This window comes from Gossypium arboreum, chromosome 2 (assembly GCF_025698485.1).
Source record: "Gossypium arboreum isolate Shixiya-1 chromosome 2, ASM2569848v2, whole genome shotgun sequence".
NCBI classification, from domain to species: Eukaryota; Viridiplantae; Streptophyta; class Magnoliopsida; order Malvales; family Malvaceae; genus Gossypium; species Gossypium arboreum.
This window is the reverse complement of record NC_069071.1, coordinates 113,795,788-113,816,359: the sequence shown is the minus strand read 5'-3', so window position 1 is coordinate 113,816,359 and position 20,572 is coordinate 113,795,788. Positions and strand designations below refer to the sequence as shown.

General features: G+C 30.8%; 1 protein-coding gene and 1 long non-coding RNA gene across 2 annotated transcripts; both read left to right on the top strand.

The window, feature by feature from the left end:
- Positions 1-9,135: 9,135 nt before the first annotated feature.
- LOC108464908 (APETALA2-like protein 3) lies at positions 9,136-12,352 on the top strand. Its single transcript, XM_017765194.2, has 10 exons — positions 9,136-9,951; positions 10,089-10,114; positions 10,240-10,270; positions 10,373-10,460; positions 10,555-10,700; positions 11,109-11,153; positions 11,242-11,345; positions 11,439-11,575; positions 11,658-11,774; positions 11,882-12,352. The coding sequence occupies exons 1-10, from the start codon at positions 9,452-9,454 to the stop codon at positions 12,131-12,133; spliced, it is 1,446 nt and encodes a 481-aa protein (XP_017620683.1). The 5' UTR covers positions 9,136-9,451; the 3' UTR covers positions 12,134-12,352.
- A 7,061-nt stretch (positions 12,353-19,413) lies between these two features.
- Positions 19,414-20,288, top strand: LOC108466789 (uncharacterized). Its single transcript, XR_001868699.2, has 2 exons — positions 19,414-19,590; positions 19,965-20,288. It is a non-coding gene; the product is annotated as an uncharacterized LOC108466789 (long non-coding RNA).
- The last annotated feature ends 284 nt before the right edge of the window (positions 20,289-20,572 follow it).

Sequence of the window (20,572 nt, the reverse complement as noted above, 5' to 3'; positions counted from 1 at the left end):
CATAATTAAATGGGTAGATATCCAAGTCTCACCTTAAGTTGTTATCATGTGTGAATGTTAGTTCAGTTAATTGATTCGTAGTCTAGATTGTTCCGATTTGTAATTTGCTTGTATTGTAAAATTTGATTCTTTGTTTTTGTTCTTACTCTATTTGAGCAAGAATAATTTGATTCCACGCTTTGTAATTACTCGAACATGTAATGTATTTATAAAATTTTTTTAAAAAAATGTGTACCTCAATTTGGAAAAACAAACTTGAAAGTTTCGACTTTCCTCTGTATTGACATGTGAGTCATTTCTTTTTTTTTAATTACATAGGAAAATGATAAATTTTTAATTTTCGTCCTTATTCTACACTTAAATTTAAAATTATACAACAATGGTCGATTTTCAATTTTAACCTTTGTATTAAACTCGAATTTAAGATATAATTATTATGCTTTAAATTTATTTTTTTTGCATAATTTGGTACTTCAATTATTACAATGTCATCGATTAAGCCGAACTACTTTATTTTGATTAAAATGTTAATTTAACTTTTAAGAGTTGTTTAGTGAGGCTTCGATGGATCAGATGTTGATTATGAAAAGAGTTCTTGAACGATTTATTGATAGTTCTGGCCATCGAATCAGTGAACAGAAAACCCAGGTCTTTTTTCTCTAAGAGTGTTTCCCTTGCTCTGGAAATGGAGATTAGCGGTGGATTTGGTTTCTGTCACGTCGATAATCTGAGGAAGTACTTAGGAGTTTCGCTCTTACACCAATGAGTGAAAATGGATACCTTTCATTATCTAATCGACAACATGAGGAAAAAACTAGCAAAATGGAAGTCTAAGCTACTATCTCTAGCTGGTAGAGTCACGTTGGCTCAAGCAGTTTTAACTGCTACTCCCGTTTATGCAATGCAAACAACGGTTATTCCAAAGGGGGTTTGTTCTGAAATGGATAAGATTATCCATAATTTTGTATGGGGTGACATGGAGAAGAAAGGTATCAATCTGGTTAAATGGGACGATATTTGCAAAACTACAAAACATGGTGGTCTCGGCTTTAAGAAATTTGACAACCTTAATAAAGCTTTTCTTATGAAGGTCGGGTTTAATATTATTAAGAACCCTCACCTCTTATGGGTTCAAGTTCTTCGAGCTAAATTTAAATGAAGGGTGACCTACCGATTGTGCTAAATGCAAGTAACGCATCGCGATTATGGAAAGGGATTTGTAGTGTTTGGAATAGGATCCGAGATGGTGTCATATGGAATGTTGGTAATGGATTAAAAGTGGATTTTTGGAGGGATAATTGGATCAAAGACTAGGGACCCCTTATTAATGCCTGTTCACAACTTGAAGGAATTCCATCTGGGCATATTCCTGTTAAGGATATGTTGACGCTGAGTGGAGAGTGGAATTGGAATAAGATTGGCTCGTTACTACCACGATCAGTGTTGTTAAGCATTGCTGCCTATAAACCTCCATCAGGCCGTGATGTGGATGATTTTGTGGGGTGGAAATATGATAAGAAGTGTGTATTTTCCATTCGTTCGACTTATGTTGCTTAGCATTTGGAACCAGATTTAGCGTATTCCGGGACCTCAAAAGGTAAGGGTATCTATTTGGCTTGCTTATCTAAATAAAGCCTTGACCAATGACAACCGAAGGAGAAGTAATCTTACCCAAGATGCAAGGTGAATGATTTGTGGAAGTTTGTCGGAAAGCATTGAGCATGTGTTGCGTTTATGCATACCAACTGTAGCAACTTGGAGCTCGATAATCAGGCCGGAAAAGAGAGACGAATGCTTCTCTATCAGTTTTGAAAGTTGGGTGGAAATAAATATCTCTGATTCTGAGCATTTTGCATGCGATCCCTCTGATTGGCAGGTACTTTTTGGTGTTATTTGCTGGCAGCTTTGGATGAGGAACAATTATGTGTTTAATGCAAATTTTGTTGAGAATGAAAGTATTTTGGAAAAGAGTTACCGTACGAGAGAAAACTAACTCTGTTCAATCTTTGGATCGATGGGGGCCTCTAAGTATTCTAAAACTAAAACTAAAACTTTGATGGGTTCTACAAGATGATGAGTGACATAAAGTGAATATTGATCGTGTAGTCTTCGAGGTGTCCAGGAATGCTGTTGTAGGTGGTTTGATCTGCGATCAGCATAGGACGTGGATTTCTAGTTTCTCAAGGAATATTGGTCGCTGCTCAGTTATCGATGCTAGCTTTGGGGAGCTGTGGAAGGTCTCCAACTTGCCTAGAACCTTGGGCTGAAACGAATAATTCTTGAGTTGGACAACAATGAAGCTATTCAAGCGATTCAAGAAAATGTAGTTGATCAACATTACTTAGTTGTGACACGTACTATTAAGAACATGTTGCAACTTCCTTGGATAGTTAAAGTTACTCATACCTTCAAAAAGGGTAACAAGGTAGCTAATGGGTTAGCATCTATGGCGTTCTCAAGACTAGTGGGTAGGTGCCTTTTCATGCAATCGCCAGATGAAATCTTACAAACACTACATGATTATTCCGGAGTAGCTTGGCCACATATAGTTTAAGTTATGGTTTAATCCTTCTTTTTGTACCAAAAAGAAAACAATTGTAAACGCTATTAAAATTATTTGTTAAAGTCTAATTCATTGTAACGTCAATTTTTTTGTTACATGGCTATTAAATAAGTATTTTTCTTTTAATTTCAAAACATCATGCTTGTAAATTTAATAGAAAAATTTAATGGCATTAACAATTAAATCTAAATTTTAAATTCGAAAAATAAAAATAAAAATTCCTAAAAATAAAAAAAAACAAAGATTAAATTTCAAAAATACATAAAGCACAAACACTTTATATTTTCTTTATAATTTAACCCAAAAATTAACTCAACCTAAACATGATGAGAACTATACTAATTAAATTATAAATTTAATTTCCAATAAAAATAAAAATAAGTGAAAATTTAATAACAAAATTAAATCCAATTCATTTATTGTTTCTAATTAATTAGAAACCAAACTTTGGGTGATGCCTAATTTAATTCAATTAAATGTTAAAAAAAAGTAGATAAAATCCAACACCCTACCTATACAGCCAAAGGTTGATAACATGTGATTTATTCTGTCACATCAAACATGGGTTAGATATATGTAATTTAAGTAAAATTTGTATTTTTCAACCAAAAATTTATTTTTGTCGATTGAGTCTTAACTCAATAGGTATGGATGTTGTTGTCAATACAAGATGACGTGGTTTTGAGTACACTGAAACGCATTATCCTCCTATTTATGGGTTCGAGATGGACTATGGGTAGTTTTAAACATTGTGTAAAAAAGAATGATATGATCAAAACATATAATGAAATTGTTAAAAAATTATACTTATTTTCTACTCGGTTTTAAATAATTATAAAAATTAAATTACCTCGTTATTTTCATATGGATTAAATTGCTCGTTATCCTATAATTTATTAATTAAAATAGTTATCACAATCATCTATTGTCCTTATTTATTTACTTTTTAATAATATAGGATTAAATTGATGGAAAATAATAAATTGCTTCTAACCTTAAAATACATAGGCATTTTAGGTATTTATTATATTAATTGAAAATATTCTCATTAAACTAAATATTTATTTATAATAACTAATAACTGTATTTAATATAGAAAATTAAAAATTAAATTATTCTATTTTTTATGGAGTTTACACTTAAACAAAAGAATTTAATTTAATTTAATTTAATTAATTAAATCGGTTTAAATAATTTGAATGTGTTAAAATAAATAATTTTAAAAATCGATGGATGGACGATTGTGTCTACATGCGGTTAGTATAAAAACAACAATAGTAATAAAATTAAATTCTGTAATAATATTATAACGTAAGATAAAAAAATAAATTAAACACACTGTACCGGATCTCACCATCTATCTAACCCCACCCTAAAATTAATGAAATTAAGGAATGTGGTTATGAAAGCACGTGGAGTGGGGTATGTAGAAAAAAGGCACATGCTGCTATTCGCTCCCTCTTTCTTTCGCATCTGCCGAGGACACGTTGCATTTTATTTTTACGTCTTGAAAATGATAATTTTTTTTTAATATAAATATATATAAATAGCCAATTGAGTCTTAGTTTAGATGATATTAGTATTATTGTCAGTGCAAAAGAGTGTGAGTTTAAGTGTGTTAAAACGTATTATTTTTTTATTTAAAAGTTTAAGAGTGTAATTCTCTTTACCATTGGTAAATACTTTTTCGGAAAAGACTTACCGTATTATTTGGTATATAAATTTGACACGTTTTTAATATAATGTTTGGATTATTTTTAATTAGATAGAATATTTATATTTGACAAAATTTATACATTTTAATACATGAAGATAATAATGTTAATTTTTAATACTTAATTGTATTTTATAATTAATTTAATGAAAATTCATAATTAACTAATAACATGAGTAATTAATTTTCATAAAATTAACCCTAAAATTCGAATTAAATCACGATCATTAAATTGTACGTGACAAAACAAATTCTTAATTAACAATAAATTTATTCTATCAACAAAATATCAAAAATTTAAATATATTAGCAATTAATTTCTATCAGATCAACCCTAAATTTTAACTTAAACCATGAAAAGTTAACATTGATACCTTTTAATACCAAAACATATAATTTTAATAAAATACATATATTAAATTAAATCAAAATTTAACACAAATATAACATTATAAAAAATATCAAACTCCGATACTAAATAATATATTAAGCTTTTAGGAAATTCCCCAAATAACAATATTTATTCTTCAATTTGAGTAAAATAAATTTATTTTAAGTATTTATATAAATTATTGAGTTTAGGGCATAGATTCGGGTGGACCCATTAGGTTTCGGGTTATACCCGCAATGTATGGGACAGGTGGAGCCATTTTAAAAAGTGGGCGACTGTACGGATGCTGCCCTTTCAAACCTAAGACAATGCCCAACTATTTCTATTATTGTTATTATTGTTGTTATTATTTTCTTTTTTGATTTTTTTCGTTTTATTCATTTAAACAAGACACAGATATTTTGTTAATTTCGAAAAATAGTAAAAAAGAATTTGTGAGTTTTTGGAAATTGATTAATAAAATGATTGGAATAATTTTAAACAAAATTAATTATTAAAACATAAATGAGATATAATTTAAATTTAAATAATTCTAAATATTAAGTTTTTATTTTTGAAAATTTTAAAATAATAATTCTATCAATTTCAATTGCATAAATCATTATATATATATTTTAAATACTATTATTAATAGGAATTATGAACAACAATAATATAAACGATAAATAAATTGTTACAAATTAATATACAAATGTCATGTCGTAAAATAATCTCAAAAAAAGAGAAAGACAATTTGAAAGTAACTGCGACATTAAAATAATTCAGAAATTAATCAGATATGTATCAACTTGATTAAATCGTTGAAATTTGCATCCTAGCATCGCCATCATCAAATCAACCCAATCTACAAAAAAAATGTCAAAAACCTTAAGAGACCTATTGTATCAGTGATGCACAAAAGGACAAATCTCATGTGGTTTATCTTCGTCCTCGTCATCTCAAATTTATCAATGACATCGTCGCAATGATGTATCATTATAAAGCCCTTCGAGAATGGTTCCTAATAGATACGACAAACCCTTATATTGACAAATCGAGTCTAAAAACGAGAACATGACTAAAAATTAAAAGTATAAATAAAGTCAAATTGCTTTCAAAGAAAACAAATTGGAAAAAATAAAAATCACGAAAAATGTGTACAAAATAAAATCACAAAACTTTGGACAAAATAAAATCACGAAACTCTGGACAAAACCAATGTAATGTGGACTGAAATTAAAAAGAGAATAAAACTATGAATAAAGAATTTTTTTGAAGAAACTGCGACTACCAACCAACCCAAAGGCTTGCGGCATTGTCGTCGAAGCAAAGGTTTACTTTTAAAAATTGAGCCGCTAGGATTTTTTTATGAAAAGAAAAGAGATGATATATTAAAAGGGAGAATATTTGATGCATCATCAATGAATAATAACATGACATATATTCATTAAATAAAATAAATAATAGTTTGAAGAACTTATAAATAAATACTAATAAATTTATTTAAACATAATTAAATAATAATTACTTATAAATAAATGTTAAAACCTTAAACCCTAAACTCGATATCTTAACCATTTAAACTCGATACCCTAAATTTGAGAGTTGTTAATATTTATTTATAATTATTATGATTATTTAATTATGCTTAAAAAAAGTTATTCATGAGAATTATATTGGCACGACAATCTCATACTACCTTAGCAAGGAAAATATCAAAAACGGACCAAATAGTACTATGTTTGGCAACAACTGTCATATAATAGACACTACCATACGAAAAGTCCTTTCCTTATTATTCCCCAACACATGATGTATGAAAGATCTCTCTCTTCTCGTCACTTAAGTCTTTCACCTACTTACTTAGCCCTCTCCTGTCTCCTCCTCCTCCTACTTTTCCTCTCTCGATTCTTCCGTCTCTCCGTTTATCACAGATGAACTAATTTCATAACCACTACTATCATTACCTTCTTATATCCTCCTTATAGAATTTCAGTATCAACAATAATTTGATTGTCTACATGAAAAATCTCAAACTTACAAAAACCTACTCATATAAACATTTATTATTTTATGTGGTATAAATGTTTAAATTAAATCCTTAATATCTACGCCCCTACCCTCGATTATATACATAAAAATAACATGCAAAACTATAATAAATGCTAACATCTATGTTTTAATGAGGTTAGGCTTATACAATAAATATACTTAAATGAAAAATAAATTTAATTTAAAATTTGGAATTGATTTATTATTTGAATTCCTAAAATGTAGTAAATAATATAAATTTAAAAATTAAAAATTAAAATCATAACATATAATAAATTCAATATTTAAATTTGAATCTATTATTTACAAAAAAAAATTTCCATTAATATTCACATATAATTTGAACTCATGGGTATCTTATTTGAACTCACTGTTTATTATCATAAAATTTAGCTACTTTTTATTCGATATGTTTTGATATACTATTATTACATTAAACTTTAGTTAAATTTAATGTCGAGTTGAGTTAAACCTTAGTCGGAGATTTAAAGTTTTGTTGACAAAAGGTGACCCCCCAAATCTAGAAGGCTCAAGCTTGAGTTTATAATGTGTGGGTTTCTTTCTCACTATGCATATGTCTTATATGGGTTCTGTTTTGTTTTTTTTTTTTTCCGATTCTCCGCATGTTGTGTATCGTTTGTTGATTCTACATAACATTGTAGTTTATCATACATGTAGTTGTACTTGTTCTTACAATTTATATTATATCTTGTACCATGTCTTGTACTAGTGAAACTTAAAAAAAAAAGCACCTAATTATATTTATTTTTCTTTTAAATTTACTACTTAAATTATAAAATATTTTAAAATGATTGTCTAATTATATTTTTTCACCATTTAACTATAAAAATTATGAAGTAATTATTTTTTCTATCATCAATTGACTACCATAAAACGGAAACATCTAAAATTAATAATAATTAGATGACAAAAAAAAACTAAAAACTTCGACGATAATTTTCTAATTCTTTATAATTAAATAAAATTAATTTAATATCAAAATTTTTACTGCTGGATCCAACAAAATAATAATATATGGAAGGTTGAATCATGGCCGTTGAAAACCTAAGAGGAAACGAAGTAGATGAAGGACACTTGTCGAATAAGGGGCAGGCGGTGGAGTGTGGGGCCGTGGGGGACGGTTTCTATAGCAATAGTGGCTTAGCCTAGGCCTAGTGATTGTCTAGTCACACTCGTTTTCCTTCTTTTATTTCCTTTTTTTTTTAAATATTTTTTTTCTTAAATCTCTTTCTTTCTTCCTGACAATTCTTGCATTTCGATATTAATGCAATCCAAGTGAAAAATAAATAATCATTACTTTTATTTTTTACAATAAAAATTAGTTTCAAATTTTAAAATATTTTTTAATTTCTTAATGTATTTATCGAATCGAGCCTAATAATTAATCATCCGTATCTTATAGGTCCATTAAAGGATAAATACTAATTATAAGTTTTAAAGTTACTTCATACCCAATATAAAAATTAAACTCTCGACTATTAATTAAGGTACGAGAGACTCTTATCATCTCATCTAACTCTTGAAATTAAATTTCACATTACTCATATCAATTAGCCATTTGATAATTTTAACTGTCGATTTAGTCTGTAAATGAAAGCATATGTTATTTTGAATTTATTAATATTTTTAAAAATATATTTCATATTTACCTATATTACATGCATCCAATATGTTTACATTCAAATATAGAAATTATTATTATTAATTGTGTTCATTAAAATTTAATTGTATAAAATTTAAAAATAATTAAATGAAAAAATATTAAAATTTATTTTAAAAATATAATTTTATATTAATCCGTAAAATTAATGACACATCATAGACTGAAAAGGGCCGAAACAAATAAAACAAGTCAAAAAATTAATCAAAATGGAAATTAAACTATTTAGCATCGGTCTAAAATATGATTTACACGTGTCAAACTTAACATTTAACACTTTACCGATTGGGACTTAGTTTAGTTGAACTATTCAAAAGTCTTTATTTAAGTCGTCAGATTGGTAAAATTGTTGCTATATGGATTTCTCTATTCGCATTGTTTGCATCAATCAAAATCTTTCGTTCCCTTTCTTTTCCACAGTTTAGTTTTTTCTTCGACACTAACTATCATATTGATAAATTTAAACTTTTACTCATTGATGAGTATTAATCTATTGTATCAATCGTTAAATCAATACTTAAAGTTATAGGGTCAAACTTAAAAAAAAACTTAACAGCTCGATAATTTAAATAATTTTTTTGAATAATTTAATTATAATTTTATAATTTTTGGAAGTTTTAAGTTATTAATAATTTATTGAACCCTAAAAAACACTTGTCTTATAACGAATTTCAAAAGAAAAAGCAACAAGGGAGTAGGATTTTGATTTTTGATTTTGTAATATAATTTAGAAAAAAAGAAAAAGAAAAGGATGATCAAAAATGGCAAAATAGGTAGCTATTTGTTCCCTCTTACGTCCCATCGTTCCCTTTTGAGGGACCCCTCTGGCGTCCCTTCTCCTTTTTCTCTTTGTTGCTTGCTTCATCTTTCACCTTCCTTCACAAATCACAAGCCATTTGTTAAAAAAAAGAGAGAGCCTAAAATGAATCCTTCCATAGCTTTCCTTTGATATATCCTCCTCCTTCTTCTTCAAACCCACACTTCATTTCTTCTTTACACTTCATATTTTCCATTATTTTTGACTCTTTTGAATCCTTTCTTTGTTTTCCCCATTTATTTAAAGCTTTAGTTATGGTGCTGGATCTTAACTTGACTGTTATTTCCGATGTTGATGACAATTCAATGGCCGGAGGTTTTTCCGGTTATAATAACAACCAAATGGATAGTTCCGGCGGGAGCTTTGGTTCCTCCGTTGTCAACGCCGACACAGCGACAACCGCCGGGGACGATGACTCCTCTTCCAACGCGGCTGCCACCGACACTTTCGGTTACTCCTTCGACATCCTCAAAGCCAGCCGAGAAGAAGAACTGGATAAATACAACAACCGGACAACCATCCCGCTTTTCCCGGTCGACGTTGAAGGAAATGGCTGGAAGTCAACGGGATGGCTGGATCTCGCCGGCTCCGGCGAAGTAGCCGCGGAGCAGAGGATCGTACCCCATCAGCATCAACAGCAAGTTCAGCTAAGGCAACAAGTGAAGAAGAGTCGACGTGGTCCCCGTTCTAGAAGCTCTCAATATCGTGGCGTCACGTTTTATCGTAGAACTGGACGATGGGAATCTCATATTTGGTAAATTTATATATACATGTGTGTATACATACATACACACATACATATATGCGGTATTATTAGCTCATTTTGCTTAATTATACTGTTTAAACTTTTTTTTTCCTCATTGGGTTTTTTTTGTCCTTCTAAAAATGCAGGGATTGTGGGAAACAAGTGTACTTGGGTGAGGAGAATTCGATCCATTATTCTCAATATATATTTTTTTTTTGCTTTTTTTTGAAGCTTTGAAAATGATGGGTTTTAAATTTTAAATCTTTAAAAAATCTGGGTTGTTGTTTATTTCTACAGGTGGGTTTGATACAGCACATGCTGCGGCAAGGTAAATTTTTCTTCTCATATTTTGGTCATATATTTTTGAAATTTTGGGTTTTTTTTTGAAATTTTGGGTTTTTTTTTAAAATTTTATTTTGATTTTTAACAGAGCATATGATCGAGCAGCAATCAAGTTTCGAGGAACCGATGCTGATATTAATTTTAACGTTAGTGATTATGATGATGATATTAAACAGGTTAGGGATTTAAATGTGATTAAATGAACTTAATTTATGCCTTCTGAAATAATACTTTTCAATTCAATTGAATGATTCATTTTTGTTTTTGTAGATGAGTAATTTCACAAAAGAAGAATTTGTGCATATCCTGCGTAGGCAGAGCACTGGTTTTTCAAGAGGAAGTTCAAAATACAGGGGCGTTACGTTGCACAAATGCGGCCGATGGGAGGCTCGAATGGGGCAACTTCTTGGCAAGAAGTAAGCTTCATTTTGCTAATTTATGACCTTAATTTCATTTAGTTAGTGTTGATCTTTAATTATGTTTATTATATATACTTTGGTATAAATAAAGTCCCAGCACTCAAAATTTTGTTATATATAAAATCTTTGGTAGAATATGAATATGGTGTATTGTATCGAGCATTATCCTCTGAATATGCGAGAGAAACTTGAAAAAAGTTTTGAGTGTACCCATGTTGCATGCATAGGCATATCAGATGCTCGTTATTAGAATCGTTCGGTTTAACCTAAACAGTCTAAAATGGTATTAGTGTTTTGGTCGATATGTTGTTTTAAGTGGTGACATTAAACTAAGAAGTTGAATTATGAATTGGTAACTGTTGGAAACTTGGTTTTGATTGGTTTATCATAATTCTTTTCTTGCAGGTATATATATCTTGGGCTATTCGATAGTGAAATAGAAGCCGCAAGGTGTGTAGATCATAAATTTTCTTGTGATAGTACCAATTTTTTTATTTCTCAACCAGCTCGATATATGTTGTTCTTGTTTGAATATCAGGGCTTATGATAAGGCTGCTATAAAATGTAATGGAAGAGAAGCGGTCACCAACTTTGAGCCAAGCACCTACGAGGGGGAACTAATCTCCGAATCTGAAAACGGAGGTACTTTTTTGTTTTGAGAATTGTCATCTTCAATCTGCATATATTTTAAACAATTTTTTAGTGTCCTCTAAATTGTTGGTCCTCTTGTTACAGACCAGAATCGAGTTCTTGACTTGAACTTGGGCATAGCACCCCCTTGTACGTCCAATCTCCAAAAGGAGAATGAAAATTCAAGCAACTTTCCTTTCCAGCACAGCTATGATGGCTTGCCTGTTGCGAGTGGAGCAAGGGTAATGTTGATTACATCCTCAAAATTTATTTCAGTTCATTGATTGAAGGATGCATTTGGTTGCTTATATTCGCCCGTTTCAGTTCGAGAACTCTGCTTCGGCAACAATGAGAGTTCAACCTAGTCTTGGCCAAGCAACAGCATTCAAGCACGTTCCGAATTGGAATGTTGCAAACCCCAGTTTCTTTCCAGTTTATAGGGTATAAGCTCCACATCTCTTTGGTTAACCCCTAATTTGCAAAACTATTTCCTACCTGTAGTTCGAAATAACGGTGTCGGTTGACGGTTTTTGTTTATTTATTTACAGGAAAGAGCAATAGAGAAGAGGATAGAAGTAGATTCCACACCATGGCAAATCCAAGGTCCTTATGGTGGAACAAAAGAAATGTCACTCTTCCCTAGTGCAGCATCATCAGGATTCTCATCTTCAATAATTACTTCACCATCAGCTGCTGCTGGCCAACTCCGAGTTCCCAACGCAACTTTCCTCCAACACCATTTCCCCCCGGTGATCATGAACCCGAGCACCCCCCATTTCTACTGCAGAACCGAAAGGTAGCTGATTACCATGCCACCCCCATCTTATATTATCTGTAGCTAAATCGATGAAAAAAAGAATTCGAGGGCGTACCGAAATGCCGGTATTTAAGAAGGCTGGGCTAGGCTACTTGACTGATCATATTTATTGTTGTAAAGCTCATCAAAGCTACTTAAGCTAATGTATTATATGTGGTTGAAATGAACAACATTTGGTCAATTAATTAGACTTGGTTTGAAAGTGACTTCTTGTTTTATGGTTTTTGAAATCTTTGTTTTATGTTACGTGTTGCTAGCAAATATGTTTAGCCTCTTGAGACATGAATGACTGGCAGATAGGGAAAGCAAAATGTTAGGCATAATAGAGAATTTTATTATCATATATCTTAAAATTATATTATATATAAAAAAGGTATTTCCATAATTATCCTCGGATGGGTGGGTCTTTTCGTCTTGGTCTGACTAAAATTCGATTCGATTTGAACAATTAAGTTAGAACCTAATTTTCGATTTGAAAAATAAAATATTTGAGTTCATTGGATTGGGTCGTAACCGTGTAACCGTTTGATTTGGGTTTTTTTGTCATCCCTAATTGATAATTTATGGTCAAATTATGGTTTTATATTCATTAGATTTTTTTTTAAAACCCAAAAACATTTTTTATTTAAAAGTAAAATTCTAGTTGTTAAATGGGTATTCTTTTAAGCTAAATAAGCAATATACGTCGATTTCTTTTAATTTTTTTTAATTGGTCAAGTAGGTCATTTTTTATTTTTATTTGAAGATTTAGAGAAATAAGTCGATTTTAAAGAGAGTATGAAAGATCATCAACTTGGGTGTATTTTTTTTGGGAATTTTCAAAAATTATTTCCAGCTGAATTCGTTTTTCCTTACATGTCAGTAGAAAGTTTGTCCAGTTAAACACACTTTCATATACTCTCCCAAAAATCAACTTATTTCCCTAATTTAAAAAAAACCTATTTTTAAATTAAATTTTCATTTAGAAAAATTTAAAGTTAACAAAATGATTATTGATATTTAAATATTTTCATAAAATTATATTGATAAATTTAGTCTTTATTTGTTTTTTTTAAAGTTAAATTTTACATCAATTTTTATTAAAAAGAATTTAAAATATGTTGAATTACATTTTAAAACATATCAATATGACTTCATGTTAATTTTTTAAAATTATAAATTATTTATTAATATAACATATAAGACAAAATAATATCATATATTAACATTAAAAATACACGGATTATCATGTAGTTTGTCACATCAACATCTTAAAAAAACCAATATTTTAGCCAGTATTTTCCAACTCTTTTTTAAAAGTTTATAATCAAATTTAGCCCCTCAAAAATAAGGATGAAATTGAAAAAAAAAAGAAAATATAAAGGTTAGTAGTGAAATTTGTGATTTTAGCATGAGACAAAAAACGCCTGTTTTTCCTATTAGATAAAGGGCCTCTACTTCCATAAGTCAAGCCAGTAAACTGAAACTATTCACAGGTACTTCATTTTAAGAATAATAATTTAAAAAGAAAAGTTGAAAAAAAAAGAAAAAAGAGAGAAAAATGTGTGCAGTATTGGCAGTGCATCTGCTTTGTTCAAGGAAAAGTAGTAGACCATGCAATTGCAAAAATAAAAATGAGTAGTGAGAGGTGAGGGTAAGAGCAGAGCAGCCATGAAAAGGCTGGTGTACCTTTCATTGTAAAGAATAGTTGAGGTGTTTAGAGGCTTTGATTATTCCACAAGTGCATCAACATAGTATTGTTGTTGTAATAGTGTGTGTATTTGACAGCTGCTTCGCAAACTTCAAGGGATCTTTGTTTTTTGTTGGGATAATATACAATTTGACCCCTAAAATTGTCTATTTTACCTACATGGTCCCTGAACTTGTATTCCGTCGACTATGTTGGTCTTTCTGCCCTAACACTGTTAGTTTGTATTGACGTGGCGTTTTTAGCTAGGGGTGTTCAAATGGTCTGTTTGGTTAATACCCGAACTGAATTACTCGAAATGTAAAAATTTTTAACTGTTAACCGAACCAAAATATCTCGGTTAATTCAGTCAGTTAACGAAATTAACCGAAATTTATATATTTTTGTCTTTTGGTTAAAATAAGTATACAACATATAAAAAATACATTGCTGATGTTCATTTTCTTTTATTTAATAGTTCAAAAAATTTTAAATGGAGGTGACAACAACAAATAAGACATTAGAAACACCACATAAGTCTTGAAAATAACAAATATTTCGGTTAAATTAATTAATAACTAAAATTTTAAAAAACTATTAACCCACCTTCGACCAAACAATTTCAGCCACTGACCGATTAACCGTATTAGATTGGTTCAGTCGGTTAATTCAATTTTAATCGAACTGTGAACATCCCTATTTCTAGCCAATATGTTAAGGGAACAACTATCTCAAAGGTTATGGTGTTAGTGCAGAGGGACTAACTTGATTGGCAAAATACCAATTGAGGGAACAACTAGGTCCAAAAAGAAATTAGGGACCAACTAGATACAAATAAATACGTTCAGGGGTCAAATTATATATCAACTGCTTTTTGTTTCTCAGTCATAATAATTCATGCATGAAATACTGCTTCCAACAGTGACTCAGTCGTCCCTGACTTGAAAACAACTGTTGCATCTTCATTTTTTATTGGGCTCTATGTCTAACTCTTTCGTTTTAGGTCTTACCCTTGGGTATTGTACTGATTCAATGGTTCTACAGCTATGGGGGTTTCTCTTGTATCCATGGAATCCTTTTTAGTGTATCATTATCAAGTTTTTGAATATTTTCATCTTGGTTCATAGACACAACCAATGTCAAAACCCAATAAATTATAAGTCTATATTTTTATAATATTAATATTGAAAAAAATAGGATGAAACAATGCGAAGTAATTATGAATATAACCAACATCTACGACTGCAAATATTTGTGGAGTAGAGATACTCGTAGTAATCCTCGTCTCATTCAAGTATATCAAATAAGTATTCGATTGAGTTGAAGCAAATAATTGCACTTTTCCATCTTCACAATCATATCCTCTCCTCAAAATGGGTAATTCAAGTTTTTCTATAGGAACACAAATTTGAATCCCGAAAAAATCATACTGAAAAGATTAATCGAATTAAAAAATACTAATGTTCAACAAATTATCTGATATTTTCGATAGCTCTCAATAAAAATAGTGGACAAATAGGGAACAAGAAGCAGTCAAAATGACCCACCACATTCAACATGCCAGCTCTATATGTTGGCATCTGGTTTTGTATAGGCAAACAAATCATTTATGGAGTATTATTGCATTTTTGAAAACCAAGATTAATCATAGGTTTGGTTCATTTCTTTTCATTTCCACTTCCATCATCAAACGTGATAAACATTTATATAAAAGTTGGTTAATATACCACTTTGATCCCTCTTAAATTCCTTTTTATAGTAAATTAATCACAACGTTAATCTTCAAAATTTATACGTTCTGTCAAATTACTCTAAATTGCTATATAAATATTATTTAAATCCAAATTGCTTTACCCCTCTACTGGTCTCATTAATATTTTGACAATGAAATTTTTTATTAAAAAATTAAAAATTATATAAAAAATTAAATTTAAATATAATAGAGGGGCGAAAGCTAGAAATTTCATTTAATTTGTCTCTATGCAGATAGGTGTGAGCCATTATTGTTCACTGACAAAGACCCACGTGTTCGACCCTGTTTTGGCAGCAACAACAACAGTGCTATTTCTGCCAAACTTTTTGTGAACTATTCTTTTTTCATCAATTATTCATATATACCGTTCCATGAAAAAGGACCAATAAGTAATACTATATAAGTACTGGTGAAGGGCATCGTCTGCTAGGGGCTTTACTGTTACTTCTTACTACAACATTAAAGCTGTATGGAAACAGGGGAATTCCTGGTTTTAGGGCTTGGGTTTTTGTCTCTTTTGCTGATTCATTTTGGAACTTTGTAGGAGTAAAAGTATGATGGATCTAACGGTAATTTGATTGTATTTTCACTTTTTAAAAAATGAGTAAATTAATATTTATATATTAAATTAAAGAGTAAATTAATTATTTTTATTAAAAAATTTATCTATTTGTATTGTTAAAAATTTTAAGATAATGCAACTATTTATAATGTAGGGTTTGTATTTGATATATAATCAAAGTATCCTTGTTGGTACAAGCGTTCAATAAAGAAGAAGATAGCAAGAGATGGTAGTAGTGATAAGGAGGTCGGTTGGGAGAAGTAAGGAGAAGGGAGCTTAAGGTAGATAAGGAAGATTGTGTGCTGGGTCGAATGCTTATGGTTATTGAAAGGAAGAGAAGATCCCATTATTATTGTGTGTTGGGTTGTATATAAGAGGAGGATCCATTTGTTTGGTAATGTCATATCATTAACAACTTTAAGATATGACGAATGTATGATTGAGTAGGTAGTAAAGCTGTTACACCTTGATTGTTGTCAAGTGTAGTACATCATTCTTTTGTTAAGATAATATGAGATTATTAATCTTAGTGTCCTCTTAATAAGTGCGTGACCTAATGAAGAGTACACTATTTAGTGATGGACCTAATGGGAGATAAAACATGTTGGTGGTTGGTCACCCAGTGACCAGCTGGATGGTGCAAGTTGGAGAGTCATTCGTACTAACTGGAGGGTGCAAGTTTGAGGGTCGTTCGTGAACAGTGGGTGCTTCCAGGTTGCTCCCCGTGACGCCACTTGTCTTGGATGCTTTACTCGTGAATATGCAATTCAGTGGAATATATTTGGGTGACCATACGACAAGATCGAGTGTCGTAAGCCTGTGATATGGCCGAGCCATTATTTATTTTAGCAATCTCCAGGTCACGCACATGTACTAAGATATAGACCACAAGTCTAGAACTAGACTCCATGGGCATTTGCAATTGGCCAACCCATATATATTTTATTTAATATTTATCTTTCATCAAAATGTTAAATATAAATAACTGTAATATATTTTAATATTTACATTATAATATTATATATTTAATTTTTGTATTAAATAAATTACACGTAAAATTCAAAGAAAACTAATATATTATAATATGTAAAGTGAGAAGTTTTGGGGGATATTATTTGTAGTAAAAATAAATGGAAAATTTGGTAAAAGGGGTTTCGTGTATTTAATTTGTTTTTAAGGGGGTTTTGCATTCTTAAATTACAACTTTAAGTCCCTAGGGTTTCAATTTCTTTCAAACTTTGAAATTTAAACTTCAGGATTTACAAATAAGGACCTCCATGCTTTTGATAGTTTGTCAAAATTCTCTAGCACATTATGATAGCTTGGCGACTCCATTAAGGACATAGAAAGTCGAACTGTCGAAACCATTTTTTTCAAAGAATTTAAAAATGATGGATCGACTTTTGGAAAGCGAAAATGGAGTCGCCACCAATCTTTTTTTTGTTTAGGTGTGATTGGATCACCTTGTAAAAGTGGTTGTTTTTAATAAATGGTTTGATTTATTTAAACAACAATTTTGGTCCACGTAAATCAAGAAAACAGGTTCGGGAATCGGTTACGCACAAGGAAGGATTAGCACCCTCGTAACGCCCAAGAATTGGTACCTAGTTGATTAATTAGTGTCTTAGTGTCGAAAATTTGAAAACTTGAAAGAATTTAAAATGCGATCCCTTTTTGTAAAGAAAATGCTCAAATGTTAAAGACCTTCTCGTCTCAAAATGTAAAATGTCACATCCAGTAAGTTAGGACACGACATTTTAAATTTTCGAGAGCGAGCTTGCCTTTTATATAAAAATTCGTGTATTTCAAAAGGATATTCGGTTAGTTAAGGTGAACGAGGAAAGTCGAAACCCAGTAAGTTAGGGCACGTTTCCTCGAATTACCAAACATTGAACATTGCCTTGCCTTAGAAAACACGAGTGAAATTCCAAAGGGATATTCGATTATTTTGAACAAACGGGAGATTTGCAACCCAGCACGATAGGGCACTATTCCCTAAATTGCTAAATACCGAACATTTCCTTTGTTTTTATAAGTTTTTTTTTAGAAAATATGAATGAAACTCTAAAGAGACATCCGATTATTTTGGGCAAACAAGAAATTGCAACCCAGCACGATAGGGCACGATTCCCCGAATTGCTAAACATCGAACATCATCTCCGTTTTAAAGAATTTTTAAACGCATAATTATAAACCGGCTTGGAATACCCAAATTTAACTTGAATTAGATTTAGAGAATTAGAAATCATAAAGTGATATTTGTAAATCGAAATAAAATAAAAAAAGGGGATAATATACATGAGCATAATATATGCATTAATATAAAATAAAATAAGAGACGAGAATAACAAAAATTAGCTAACACGCGAAATAATCACAGATCAAATATAACGAAAAGTAAAATAAAAACTTAAGTAAATGATATATACGTAAATAAATAAATAACACAAACAACGATAAAAAAAATAATAATAATGATAATAATAATAATAATAATAATAAAATAATAATAATAATAATAATGATAGTAAAATCAAGAGCATCAAAAAACATAAATAAATGAATTTTTAGTATAAAAGTTAAAGGAATAAAGAAATAAGTAGATGAACAAGATAATAAATAAAACAATTTAGTTTGAAACTATAAACAGAAAATAAAATAAATAGAACAAATAAGACCGAATAACAAATAATATTGATGGAGCAAAAGGACAACGTGATAAGGATATTAATAATAATAATACAATGACCAGTTGTAATAAGCCATGAATGTAAAAATAAAGGCAAAAGAATAGTACAAAACAATGGTGAAATAAAAATAAAGAAAAAAACAAAATGGAAACTAAAAGAATTTGAATTAACATAAAAAATGAAGTCTAAGGCGTAAAATATAGGTAAATTAATAAATCTAAAATAAAATAAAATATAAGGGGTTGAATTTAAAAAGAGCAAGTAAATAAAATACTAAAGAAAATAAAAATAAAACCAGAATATTGAAAATAATAAAAAGAAGGCCATCAAGGATCGAAACGAATCACGCTGAAACAACGAAGGACTAGCTGGAAAATATTCCTAGCCTTTTATGCGCAGTGTTTCGAAGGACCCAGATGTAATCCAAACGAAATCTAAGAGCTAAATAAAAAAAAAACAAAAGAAAACAGAAAATGGGGGCTGGTCGAATAAAGTTGCAAAGGAGAAGGATTAATCTAGCAAATCTCCCATTTAGGGATAATGCACACCCCACTCCACCAAACATGCCGTTTCATCCTCATCATTTAAACATAAAAAGACCCCCTTTTTTTTTTATTACCAGCCCCAATTTCAAACAAAAGAATAGAGAGCTTCTCTGTTCTCTCCCCCTCCCCCTTTTCAGCTAGGATTTCAAAAACTCATCATCGCCGTCGTTCACCATGCCGAACGGAGAGGAGGACTCCGACGACACAGCCACGAGGTGGATCCGGTAAGACTCTCTTCTCCTCTTTTTTTTATTTTTTATGTCCACTTTCGTTTAATAGATTTGTAAACAAAAATAAAAAGAAACTAAAGAACAAAATGAAAACCAAGAGAATACGGTCGGAAATCAACCTTTTTTGTATTTTTTTTTTATTTCTGAAAAATCCTCGGTACAAGAATGGGGATCCCTCCTTTTACGATTTCTTTCGACCTCTATTTTTAGCCAAAAAAAAAATCAGATAGAATCCAAAATCCCCCCCAATACAATCAGTTTCATTTCGGCTTTATAGCCGATTCCCATATTAAAATATTATTGTTTTATTCTCTGCTACTGTTTGTGCTTTTTGCTGCCATTTTTCCTCTTTTCCAAATGTTTTGCAGGTCATGGGAGTGTCAGACGCGTGGAAGGCCAGTGACTGGCGCCCCGAGCGGTGGTGGCGCACGTGAGAAGGCTGGTGGCTGAAGGCATGCGGCTGACAACTTTGGTGGCTGCTGCAATTTTTTTTTTACATAGTGGGCTATTATTTGGGCTAGGGTTTGATGTAAATTGGGCTTGGGTAATTTGGCTTTGGGTCATTCAATTGGGCCCGGGCAGATTTGGGTCCCTACACGAACCATGAACTTAACTTCTGACATTTAGGGTGTTTGTAAATATGTATGATTGTCGATTGAATTTTAATTCAGTTAGTATTGTTGCCAGTATAAGAGGATATGAGTTTGAGTGCACTAAAGTGCATTATCCTCTTAAAGGTTGAGGAGGGGCTATGAGTAATTCTAGACATTATATAAAAAATCAAAGACTCGACATTGTATCGAAAATTGGACCCCCTAAAATCAAACCCTTCCTTTTGAAGCTTGTAGAGGGTGAGGAAAAGGGAACATTATCCTCCATGGCTATCGGTAAACTAATTTGGGTTCCTTTTTGTATTAGAATTAACATTAAGCCAACATATAATAGCCCTTTTAGTTGACTGACCGTAGGATAGAAC

What these genes read in the sequence shown, in the direction of transcription:
- LOC108464908 (XM_017765194.2), top strand. Translation starts at nt 9,452, where the DNA reads ATGGTGCTGGATCTTAACTTGACTGTTATTTCCGATGTTGATGACAAT. An exon ending in ACAGCACATGCTGCGGCAAG is followed by an intron (nt 10,271 to 10,372) that starts GTAAATTTTTCT and finishes GATTTTTAACAG; the next exon opens with AGCATATGATCGAGCAGCAA. An exon ending in AGTGAAATAGAAGCCGCAAG is followed by an intron (nt 11,154 to 11,241) that starts GTGTGTAGATCA and finishes TTTGAATATCAG; the next exon opens with GGCTTATGATAAGGCTGCTA.